General features: G+C 40.2%; 1 protein-coding gene across 3 annotated transcripts in view; it reads left to right on the top strand.

Annotated features, from left to right (window-relative positions):
• TRAPPC10 (trafficking protein particle complex subunit 10) overlaps positions 1 to 13,222 on the top strand; it is a 97,671-nt gene that overhangs the window by 58,896 nt on the left and 25,553 nt on the right. For all 3 annotated transcript variants that reach the window (XR_007358567.2, XM_048865101.2, XM_048865108.2), the window contains exons 14-16: positions 2,072 to 2,586; positions 7,720 to 7,861; positions 8,952 to 9,110. Coding sequence is in view for 2 of the 3 variants with exons in the window: in XM_048865101.2 (XP_048721058.2) it covers positions 2,072 to 2,586; positions 7,720 to 7,861; positions 8,952 to 9,110 (816 nt within the window). In the remaining variant the exon portion in view is untranslated. The remainder of the gene's footprint in view (positions 1 to 2,071; positions 2,587 to 7,719; positions 7,862 to 8,951; positions 9,111 to 13,222) is intronic.

Here is a 13,222-nt window from a genome sequence, read left to right as displayed (position 1 = left end):
TGTGCTCCCCTCTGGCTAATGGCTTTTCTTCTGACTGCCTTGATAAATATTTGATTTTCTCCTCTCTACTCCAGCCTGTACTTTGTCCTCAGAAGCATTTACTATGATTTAAACTCCGAGGACACTTCGGGGAAACTTTTTCTGAAGATATACTGCTCATCTTTCAGAGTAACAGCCGTGTTAGTCTGTATTCGCAAAAAGAAAAGGAGTACTTGTGGCACCTTAGAGACTAACCAATTTATTTGAGCATAAGCTTTCGTGAGCTACAGCTCACTTCATCGGATGCATACTGTGGAAAGTGTAGAAGATCTTTTATACACACAAAGCATGAAAAAATACCTCCTCCCCATAGCTTATCTAAAGTGACCACTCTCCTTACAATGTGTATGATGATAAAGGTGGGCCATTTCCAGCACAAATTCAGGGTTTAACAAGAACATCTGGGGGAGGAGGAGTGTTTAGGAAAAAACAAGGGGAAATAGGTTACCTTGCATAATGACTTAGCCACTCCCAGTCTCCATTCAAGCCTAAGTTAATTGTATCCAATTTGCAAATGAATTCCAATTCAACAGTTTCTCGTTGGAGTCTGGATTTGAAGTTTTTTTTGTTGAAGAATTGCAACTTTCATGTCTGTAATCACGTGACCAGGGAGATTGAAGTGTTCCCCAACTGGTTTTTGAATGTTATAATTCTTGACATCTGATTTGTGTCCATTTATTCTTTTACGTAGAGACTGTCCAGTTTGACCAATGTACATGGCAGAGGGGCATTGCTGGCACATGATGGCGTGTATCACATTGGTGGATGTGCAGGTGAACGAGCCTTTGATAGTGTGGCTGATGTTATTAGGCCAGCAGGAGAGTGGGTTTGTGTGTGTGTGGGTGGGGGTGTGTGTGTGAGAGAACTTGGATTTGGGCTGGAGATGGCCCAACTTGATTATCATTCACATTGTAAGGAGAGTGATCACTTTAGATATACTATTGCCAGCAGGAGAGTGGGGTGGGGGGAGGTATTTTTTCATGCTTTGTGTGTATAAAAGATCTACACTTTCCACAGTATGCATCCGATGAAGTGAGCTGTAGCTCACAAAAGCTTATGCTCAAATAAATTGGTTAGTCTCTAAGGTGCCACAAGTACTCCTTTTCTTTTTGCTCATCTTTATGTACATATTTCTTGATGTTCTGCTTAGATTACAACAGTGAAGACACCTTGGAAATACCATTGATGTGTCATGCTAGGCCTGCTTCCTAGCTGAAATATATATATATATATATTTTTAAGTGCCTGTCACCGGTTGTTTTCTGGCATCTAGCAATTATGTAAGAGTGAGGGGAACCTGACCTGGTGCAGAGAATGGCTCCAGGCACCACTCTGATCATGACTATCATGAGTTTACGTTTGCTACAGTGGTATGTCCTCTGGAATATTCTGTCATGTTAAATTAACTGTTCAGGTGTACAGGAGCATAAAGAATAATAGCCCAGCATTAGTTTTATGATACTGTGCTGCTTAGATTGGGAAATGTTTGCTACATGAGTAAGTGATTCTGAAGAGGTTAAATGAATAACAGATCTTGCTATGGGTACATCTACACTGTCCAAAAAAAGTGCTCTGAGATCCATTCCCCTCACTGGGTTCCAGAGCCTGGGCTCCAATCCAAGTGGGAATGTCTACACTGCTATTTTTAGTCCTATATAGCAAGCCTGAGTCAGCTGAGACTCATATTCGTCAGGGGTGTGGAGTTGTTTTTTCTTCAGTGTAGGTGTACTATACGGCTTAAAAGCTATTGACACGAACAGTTCCTTTGTCAGATTTTCTCACTACAACTGTATTTGAGGCAGAACTAAAGTTGTAACTTTAAAAAACATTTGATTTTAGGCGTCATCAAGAATTTAAAATTTTTTATTCCGTTTAGTTTAAGAGGAAGATAGTGTTTTGTCTCTTTGGTATTGGGGGGGAACATAGTTTTTAAAATGTCTACACTTCTAAAAAATGGATTACTGTAAAGGCTAACCTTGCATTACCAAAAGCAGAGTGGAATAAAATACCTTGTTCTTGTCTGTACTTCCAGGTCAAAAGGTTATACTGTCTATGTATTCCTTTGCACAGTTGAAAACTCTACATTTTGACCCTCCAAATGCTGTTATCCATGTGGGTGGAACACTGTCTATTGAGCTGACTTTGCTGAGCCAAATGCCCATCCCAGTTGAAGTGGATCAGATTGCCATCAATGTCCACTTCAGCATTGAGAAAAATAGTTACCGGAAAACAGCTGAATGGCTCACTAAACACAAAGCTTCCAACGGTATTATCAGCTTCCCGAATGAGGTTGCCGGTTTCCCTTTGTCAAGAAACAACTTGCCAGCACTGGAGTTATATGAAATGTACGAAAGGAGCCCTTCGGATAACTCTTTGAACACAACGGGAATAATCTGCAAAAATGTGCACATGCTACTGCGAAGGCAGGAGAGCAGCTCTTCTCTGGAAATGCCCTCAGGGGTGACTCTAGAGGATGGGGCTCACATGTTAAAATGTAGCAACATTATACTGGAACCAGGGGTCAATACAATAACATTCAGAACTCAGGTATGTTTTTTACAATTGAGTCAGCATAGCACTCATGAAAGAGAAGATTTAAAAGCACTGACTAGAGAAGGGCATAATGATGGCAAGTGCTATCCAGTGTTGCTCCCCTGCCACAGCTTTGCCAATGCAGCTTAACTCTTCCTGGCTCACCCCTGTTATTGCAGACCTTGGCCGATCATGAAGAGAGGCTGCTAACTCTGCTAAAGTGTGTGGTTGGTTCTCTGGTGTGCAGAAATGAGAGACTAGAGTGATCCCACCAAACTCATTTTAAGTCCTTTTTATTTATCCAGTTATCACTTTCATAAAAATAAAACCCTTATCTAACAACTAGAATTCAGATGAGTATTACATCTGTCCCAAACGACAATGTTCATTGTCCATCATGTTCTAGAAAAGGTAAGATTCTCTTGTTTCATAGTCAGACTTGCTCAGAGTAATGCATAAAAGGTTCCAGGTGGGGAGGTGTTTTTCTTATTGTGTTCTATTACAGGTAATCTTTTTTCCAGTGTCCGTATCTGCCAGATTTAGCTGTAGCAATACATAATCACGTTGGTGGTCGCTTACTTCCAGAGTGTGGTGTGATAGCAGCTATAGTAATCATTGCATACAAAAAGAGGTTAAGATTGCAAAGTCAACCACTTGCTCTTAAGAAATGTCAGAATTAAGGTTGCTTGTGTAACTTTAATTCTTCCCTGTGAGTATGACATTCTTTAGCTATGTTACCACATACTCTTTTCCTCAAAGGATCTCCGTCTCCTTCATTGCAGAAGATGGAAGGTATGTAGTGATTGAAGGAGAGAGCTGCAAGAAAAGAGAAAATATACAGGTACGCCCAGGGCCGTCTCTAGGGGAGTGCAGGGCCCGGGGCAGAAGTGACGAATTCGTCTCTTCCGGGACTGACCACGCCAGCCAATCACACTGGCCTGCAGGGCCCCCCAAAGCGCAGGGCCCCCCAAAGCACAGGGCCCAGAGCGGTCACCCCAATTTGCGCTACACAAGAGATGGCTCTGGTTAAGCCAATTGAATATTGCCAGGAAAACTGGTTGTATTCCTGTCTCTGCCACAGATTTTTTTTTTTATATGATGCTGGGCAAGTCACTTTAAACCAAAATTCTTAAAGATGGTCGCTAGTTGTGTGTGCTTTATTTTCTGGATGCCCTACTTGAAACCCCTGGGGCCTGATTTTCAGAAGTGCGAAGTAACTCAGTTGCAGCTGAAATCACTGAGAGTATGTCTACACTGCAATTAAAAAGTGCCAGCTGACTCTGGCTTGCAGGGCTGTTTATTTGCATGTACACTGCAATTAAACAGTCCCTTAGCCTGAGCCCAAGTCAGCCAGCATGTGCCAGACACCATTTTTTAATTGCAATGTAGGCATAACTTGAGAGCTGTGACGCTTCATACCTCTAGTAGTAAGGTAGTACGGACCGAAGGAATGAGTGATGGGGTTGGGAGTTAGGAGGTCCTGAGTTCTAATCCTGGCTCTGCCACTGACTTACTGTGTGGCCTTAAGCAAATCACTTAGAAAGTCAGTGTCCTCACCTGTAAAATGGGAATAATAGTTACTGACCTGCCTGACAGGGTGTTGTGAGGAATAATTTGGTATGTCTATATAGCATTTAAAATATTCTGAAAATACGTATTTCAGAATGCAGCCTCTTGCAAAAAAATTTTTGCCTTAATCATGTTGTGCTTCATTTCCCTGTCTGTATGTTTTAAAAAAAATAAATAAAACAAAAATCTTCAGACCTCCAGAGAGGGGTGTTCTTAAACTTGGATACTACAGTGATGAGCACACTGTAGATAAACCACGAGGAAATGAATAATTCTATCTTCAGTGCAGTGTCTCGATGGTGTGCAGTAAATAAAGCATGGGGCAATGCATTGAGTATAAAAAGAAATATTGAATTTTTGCCTCATTTCCTGAGCTCTGCCCGTCCTGTATACTGAGTGAGGCGAAGGTCCTGTGGGTAAAACAGTATGATTTTTTGTAATTATACACTGCCTCGAATTAATGTTGGCATTTCCTAATGTTTTAGTAGTTAACTTTGCAACCTTATACAGAACTGAACAAAAGCAAAACTATAGATTATTTTAAAAATTGAAGGTTTAACAGTGCTGGTCATGGAGGTTTTTTCCAATGTTCTCATAATGATCTGTGTGTTACTCCACTACTCCTGAGACTCAAATTAATCTTTCACTTTTCCATCCCCTTCTCTCATTCTGTCACCATCTCAACATGTAACTTTTCTATTTAGCCTACAGGCTAAGGGCAGTCTGTGCTTTAGTTTTTCAGTCTCTGCAGCATTGAGACAGCAAGCACTAGAGATGTGCTCATACAGGGGCAGGCTGGCACTGTGAGCCTGTATAGGTAGCACTTATCTGCTGGAGATGCAAGTTGGTGCAGCAGGTGCTTGAACTGAGAGCTGGCAACCATGTGATCTGTACACTACCTACTGATCTAATTTTTAGGTTTTTGAATACCTCTTGTGAGTGAGTGACTATTACATACCACCAGACAACCCATATTTAGTAATAAAGGCAGTGCAATGCAATTTGGAGATTTCAGAGGGCTAGGTGGCTGCAGATGCAGTTTCATATAAAATTGGATCCAAGTCTGAAGAACCCGAGTGGGAGAAGGCTGGAGGAGATTAGTGTGCACAGTGTTTTTGGCTTCATGGATGAGGAAGCAATCTACTAAACTGTGGAAGAAGAAAGATGGAATATAAATGAAGATACAATTTACTACTTGAACTATTCTTTGTATCTCATACTATGTACATTTCTGGTGGCCAGTATTATAGGAGGGACAGTTAACTTCCTAATTCTCTTCCTGTAGTGAAGGAGAACAGCAAGAGGGAAAATTGTGCTGTTAGATTCCTTCATGCTGAGTGTAGCACCCAGCACCTATCCTCTTTTCCGAAGAACAGGATTTAAATTTCTAGAACTGACAGTATCAAGTAACTTAGATACCACTTGGTGGTATTTTCCTGGAAAATATATTAATTAGAGGTGTAACGTTTATAAAAAAAAAAAAAAAATTGAGCACGCTGCTGTAGGATGATGGCTTCATATTCGATCCCTTACTCCTGTTCGATAACATAACAGGACAAGGGATTTAAATGAAGGGATTAGAGAAACCTTTCTCACTTGTGTATGATGAAGGCCATGTCTACACTAAGCATAGCTGTACTACTGTAGTGCCATAATGTAGGTACTCCCTATGGCACTGGAAGGTTTTTTTTCCATCGTTGTAGGGAATCCATCTCTCTGAGCTGTGGTCACTAGGTTGATGGAAACATTCTTCTGTCTGCTGAGTTGCGTCTACACTGGGGCTTAGGTCAGCCCAGTTACGTTAGTCAGGGGAAGCAACATACCTGTGCCGATCAAAAATTTAAGTGTAGACCAGCCTAACAATGGCACTGAGGGAACAATAAAGGGGAAGGAAAATGCCCCCCTCCATATGGGATGTATATGCACTCTGCTTTGTTTGCAGGTTTTTAAACTGAGCATAGCACTTGCTTCATACTAAATCTGCAGCAGTCTCTCTTAGCCATACTCCAAACTGAACCTCTTTAAATGTATTCATTCTAAAGTTTTATAGCAGGTCAGAAAATGTTTTCTACATTCTTTGGATCCCCTCTCCTATGACTCCTAGGTTTACATTACATGAAATCTCCCATGACATTAGCGCATAATGTGCACTAATGCTTTTGTCCAGTTACAAGCTGGAAAAAGTGGCGAGAAAACACTCAGATGGTGAGGCTTTAAGGTTATAATTTTGGGGCAGGTGCAGTATCACTAACTTACAACTGAAAAATTTTGAATTTGAGTATTCGCTGTGAGACAAAAACCAAATGCTTCAGGCTGCATAGGGTTTGTGTATTATGGGTTAATTCCACATCAGAGGTAATGTGATATGGCGCACACAACACAAATATGTACATTATGCTTAAGAAAATTAGGAGGATTTTTTTAAAAAAAATCTGCTCTACCTTGTGAAAAATTCAAAATACTAGATGTCTTAAAGGTCAGCATTTTCCTTCTGTTAGCATGATGCTGTTCGGGTGTTCAAATGCCCTCCATGCTTTTAACAGGATAAATAGCTGTATCATTTCAGTTGTTTGGTCAATGGACTGTAACTGTGCTAGTTTGATTAAAACTAAAGTTCATTTCAAGCACCCAAAAAATTCTAATTCTGCTGTGAGAGCAGCCTATGTCATTAACAAAGATTTGTAGCACTTTCAATGCTGTGCAGTAAGAAGTGACAAAAAGGGGAGGAGGGGGAACCACTCCCAAACTTCAAATCTTGTTTATCAGCAGTGACTAACACATTGTCCTTCACCAGGGATAGAACTAATGCATCTTCTAGAAGCACACCTACAGGTGTACCATTTTATTTTTTTTTACAATGGTGCTATCCTATCATAGCTAGCCTTAAGGTAGTGTTGCGGGAGAATATGGGATTAAAATATATTCATTAATAGGTGTCCACATAATGTGGAAGAAAGTGTGAAAACATTATAGGCTTATATTGATTTGAAGGTTATTCGTTGCACAGTTTGGGGTTTTATGAATGCTAGCCAAAAAGTCACTCTGCTGTTTGTGACTACCTGGTAAAATCCATAATATCGTAGATGAGCATATTCATTATATTTTAATGTATGTAGCCCTCAGTTCACGTGTGTGTGTGTATGTATGTCTATATATATATATATGAAATATAAATCCTCACCAGAGTAGGTTGCTATGCTAGGTACTTAGGGTAACAGAGTATTTGAATTGACAGCACTTCCATTTGTTCTTGAATCAAATGGACAACATTCCTGCTTCCCCTCCTCACCCCCCCTGCCATTATTAGGTGGGGTCCTTTGGGATAAACATTTTTACCAGACACTTACGAAAATTGAATTCGGAGTGCTTGGGCAATTTCATGAATTTTTTTCCCCTCTTAATTCTTTTTATTCACCTAGTTGTACAGATAAAAGCATACCAGTTAGAAATGGGCTGAGATGTATTTGTCCCTTATTTGTCAGAAGTTCAGTGGAGAAAACAAAGGGTTTTCTTGAGAAATGTAAAAATAATTGCTAGATTGAAAATCCACTCTTCAGTTTCATTTTTTATTTTTCAAAGGCCAAAGAACCTGGGACATATACTCTCAGGCAGCTGTGCACATCAGTGGGTAAAGTGCACTTTGTCCTTCCTCACATTTACCCAGTTGTGCAATATGATGTGTACTCTCAGGAGCCCCAGCTAAAAGTGGAGCCATTGACTGGTAAGTAAACTTGTAACACTAAGAATGTGTTGATTGTCCATGTTACTTTCTCATACATGACATGTTTGTTACTTCTCATTTCATCTAAACGAGTTACTTTGCTCTGTCTTTTGCAGCTTCCTTTTAAAACTGCTTCTATTGAGAACATATGAGTCTTTAGGCTTTAGTGAGTCTGAACGCTATCAATCCCACTTGTCAAGTGACATGACAACTAGTATTTGATTGCGAATTTCAGAATCTGGCTTAGTTGGAGTGCATATATGTGTCTGTATCCCTTTGAAGGATCAAGTGGGGTTTGATCTTGCATCGCTGGACATGTTGATGGGGAGAATAGATAGTGATTTGACTGCATCATTGTGAATTTCTTACTAGTTTTGTGACACTGTATTGGCTTTGGTAATTTAGCAAAATCCCTTTACTTTGCACTCTCACCTACCAAAGAGGCTCTGCTCTAACTCCCTTTAAAATGAATAGGAGTCTTTCCTTTGAATTCAGTGGAAGGAGAATCACTAATCTAAGAGCTTTCTATGGGACCCATCACCATGCTTAAGAATGATCCTGGTAAACTAGATTTTACTGGTGAGGTCCTCTAGGCTTCCTGAAGTCTTCTACTGTTCCCCCCTTCCTTAGTAGAAAAGACTGTGCTTGGGCTGTATCTCTAGAACACACATTTTCCCCCTTCATACATCTTCACATATTCTGTATCATTCTGGTTAATATGGGAAAGCTGTCTCAAAGAGTCCTAAAGGTGGTCAGACTTTGAATTAGTCGACTGCCTCTGGAAGCTTGTTCCACAGCTGCACCTCATTGATTGAGAATGCTTTGACTTCAGGTGAAGGGCAGCAGTGAAAATTTCCCAAAATTGAATGGCTGAAACTCTCCCTATTTCTTGGACAATTTCTTAGAAAACTACTCCATAATTGAGCACCAAAAAGTAAAATGTTCAAGTTGATGTTAACATGCACTTGTGTGAAAAATGAGCTATGAATGTTTATTTGTATACTCCTAGCAAACATTAGCAGCTAATTGTAACCATTTAATAACTAGAATGCTGGCATACACTGGCACTGTTTGCTTTCTTTTTCTTCAGACAGCCTTTTGGCTGGTATTCCTCAGAGGGTGAAGTTCACAGTGACTACTGGCCATTATACCATGAAGAGTGGAGATACTCTGCAGCTCAGTAATGCTGATGCTATGCCTTTCCTCTACCATCCAGAGAGCAAAGCATTGATCTATTCCAATACCAGGGGTAAGCAGCATAGCCAAAATCAGTTATCTGCCATCAGTCTGTGAAAATGCAGAAATCCTATAAGCATAATGTAAATATTATTGTATAGCAGCAGAGTGGTCTATAAGATGTTAGAACGTTTGACACCATTGTTGTCAGTAACCATGAATTGGGAACTGGTAACTCAGCATTTCAGAGCACAAAAACTTCTGTAAGTCCTGGCCTTTTTCTACAACTGTTTTGGAAACTGTACATGTGACCAGTTAGATTTAAAGAAAAGGAGTACTTGTGGCACCTTAGTGCCACAAGTACTCCTTTTCTTTTTGCGAATACAGACTAACACGGCTGTTCCTCTGAAACCAGTTAGATTTAGTGACTTCAGGTATAGGTCTTATCTCAATAACAAAGAATAGATATATTCTGGGAAAGATTAATTTACTGTCTGTGTGCCCTTCACTAGGAAATTAACTTGTCTCATAAGCAACTTTTAAATCAGTGTAGTATATTTGCAAGTGGCACCACGCAACAGAGGAAACCTTAGCAACACTTTCACCTATTGCAAGGAAGGAGATCCTGGGAACACCTTACAGGACCTGTAATGAAGTCCAGTTAGAGTTCTCTGTACCACCCTGTCTAGCTTTGAATTTGCATATTTTGTATAAACAGACAGTTGACTACTTAAGCCTCCTGCACACATGAATCCGTGGTTGAGTTCTCATTGCATTTGATTGCCTCAAGAAAAGTATGAACTTTCAGTCAACCAGATTAGTCCTGGAAATACTGCTTTTTATGGGTCAAGGTCCGTGTAGGGAGGAAGGAATGGTTGAGGATTAGAGTGAATTAGACTACTTTTGTGTTGCCATTGTGGGACTTTACCTGTACAGAGGCTTTGTACCATAGTAAAAGGTAGATTGTGTCAAACCAACCTGATCTCCTTCTTTGAGAAGCTAACCTTTTTTAGAGAAAGGGAACGCAGTAGATCTAATTTACCTTGATTTCAGTAAGGCATTTGATACGGTTCCACATGGAGAATTATTAGCTAAATTGGAAAAGATGGTGCTGTCTGTAGGAGCCAGCTGAGGTTACTCAATCAGGGTGAACTGCAAACAGAATGGGGCAAACAAACCCCAAACGCTGGTGGATATTCCAATACTTAGATTTACCAAGCCAGCATAAAACAGCTTCTATAGTACCTCACTGGTTACTCAGAAGTCCAAATAATGCATTTCCCTTAAAGTACCCAGCCTCAGGCCTCCATCCAGACACACATGTCGAACATATGATGATGAATTCTGAAAATCATATAAAATAAAAGGTTCTCCTGACCCCAAAGGACCAAGTCCCAGACCCAGGTCAAATAATATCTTAGATCTTACTCCAAATACACGCTATAGTCAATTCTTATTAACTAAACTAAAATTTATTAAAAAAGAAGAGTGTTGATTAAAAGATCAAAATACATACAGACTTGAATTCAATTCTTGAGGTTCAGATACATAGCAGAGATGAGCTTGTAGTTGCCAAAAGTCCTTTTAGAAATAGTCCATAGGTTATAGTCCAATGTCCATATTCAGGGTGACCCCAGTCAGTGACTGGGGATCTCAATCCTTATGGCTTAAGGTTTCCCCCTCTTGAAACCCAAAGCAGATCTGAGATGAAGGATTGTGTCCCAAGGCTTTTATAAATTTCCAGCAGCCTTTTGGCCTGAGCAAACAATAGGCTTGACTTTCCTTCTTCCAAACATCATGGCAATTAGCACAGGATAATTTATCCATTAAACAGTTCAGACACAGGTTATCACAACCTTCAAAGAGACATAGACAATAATACTATTTCAGTCAAGTATCTTCCTAAATACTAATACTCCTTTTTTGATCTTTGAATCAAAGCTATAGCAATAGACTTACATCACAAGACCTGAACAAACATCTACTCTTCTATCTCTAACAATGCAGGCTTGCATTTCAAAGCTCTGTTCATTTACATATCTTCCTAACCAGTCTCTAAAGTTCAGCCATGGATCAGGTCAGTTTGTGAGTTAAACTCTTTCTGGCCCTGTCACCTTTCAATGAGATATTGTATTATACTCATAATGTCACAGATGGAGATCAATATGAAAATTGAAAGGTGGATAAGGAACTGGATAAAGGGGAGACTACAGTGGGTCACACTGAAAGGTGAACTGTTAGACTAGAAGGAGGTTACGAGTGGAGTTCCTCAGGGATCGGTTTTGGGACCAATCTCATTTAAGCTTTTTATTATTGACCTTGGCACAAAAAGTGGGAATGTGCTAATAAAGTTTGTGGATGACACAAAGCTGGGAGGTATTGCCAATACAGAGAAGAACCAGGATATCATACAGGAAGCTCTGGATGACCTTGTAAACTGGAGTAATAGTAATAAGATGAAATTTAATAGTGAAAAGTGCAAGGTCATGCATTTAGGGATTAATAACAAGAATTTTTGTTATAAACTGGGGATGCATCACTTGGCAGTAACAGAGGAGGAGAAGGACCTCGGAGTATTGGTTGATCACAGAATGACTATGAGCCACCAATGTGATATGGCTATCAAAAAAGCTAATGCGGTTTTGGGATGCATCAGGCGAGGTAATTCCAGTAGAGATAAGGAGGTACTTAAGCTTGTACTGTTATACAAGACACTGGTGAGACCTCATCTGGAATATTGTGTGCAGTTCTGGTGTCCCATGTTTAAGAAGGATGAATTCAAACTGGAACAGGTACAGAGAAGGGCTACTAGGATGATCCGAGGAATGGAAAACCTGTCTTATGAAAAAAGAAAAGGAGTACTTGTGGCACCTTAGAGACTAACCAATTTATTTGAGCATGAGCTTTCGTGAGCTACAGCTCACGAAAGCTCATGCTCAAATAAATTGGTTAGTCTCTAAGGTGCCACAAGTACTCCTTTTCTTTTTGCGAATACAGACTAACACGGCTGTTCCTCTGAAACCTGTCTTATGAAAGGAGACTCAAAGAGCTTGGCTTGTTTAGCCTAACCAAAAGAAGGCTGAGAGGAGATATGATTGCTATCTATAAATATATCAGAAGCATAAATACCACAGAGGGAGAAGAATTATTTAAGCTCAGTACCAATGTGGACACAAGAACAAATGGCTATAAACTGGCCATCAGGAAGTTTAGACTAGAAATTAGACGAAGGTTTCTAACCATCAGAGGAGTGAAGTTCTGGAACAGCCTTCCAAGGGAAGCAGTGGGGGGGCAAATGACATATCTGGCTTCAAGACAAGGCTTGATAAGTTTATGGAGGAGATATGATGATGGGATAGCCTAATTTTGGCAATTAATTGATCTTCGACTATTAGCGGTAGATATGCCTAATGACCTGTGATGAGATGTTAGATGGGGTGAGATCTGAGTTACTGCAGAGAATTCTTTCCTGAGTGTCTGGCTGGTGGGTCTTGCCCACATGGTCAGGGTTTAGCTGATTGCCATATTTGGGGTTGGGAAGGAATTTTCCCCCAGGGCAGATTGGCAGAGGCCCTGGTGGTTTTTTGCCATCCTCTGCAGCGTGGGGCACGAGTCACTTGCTGGAGGATTCTCTTCACCTTGAAGTCTTTAAACCACAAGCTGAGGACTTCAATAGCTCAGACATAAGTTAGGGGTTTGTTACAGGAGTTGGTGGGTGAGATTCCGTGACCTGCGTTGCGCAGGAGGTCAGACTAGACAATCATAATGGTCCCTTCTGACCTTAAAGTCTATGATTCTATGAAAATTATGTAATAATTAAGAAGCTAGGATATGTTTTTTATAAAGCAATGGTTAGTGCGCAGGAAAGTGAAGAATTATTTGCCTCTCTAGCCAATGTTTCATTTAATCATATCCCAGCTTCTCCCAAAGCTCTGCTAGTGCATCTCAATCCTATCCTTCAGTTTATATGTAAAAGCAAGAAGCAAAGACTCAATAGTTGAATAAGGAGAGATTAAAAATAGGATAAATGTAGGCATCCTATGTGAAAATTTTTAAGATATGTCACGAATGCTGGTTAAATCTTCATTATACATAGTCTTGTGTTATCCGTAATGAAGCTTGTGTAAAATGAAAGGAATGAAGTAATAGGATATGAGGAGTCACGGGGACTAGTGGTAAAAAAGG

Source organism: Caretta caretta, chromosome 1, assembly GCF_965140235.1.
Source record: "Caretta caretta isolate rCarCar2 chromosome 1, rCarCar1.hap1, whole genome shotgun sequence".
NCBI lineage: Eukaryota > Metazoa > Chordata > Testudines > Cheloniidae > Caretta > Caretta caretta.
The sequence above is the reverse complement of the archived record's forward strand: the minus strand, read 5'-3'. Positions and strand labels throughout refer to the sequence as shown.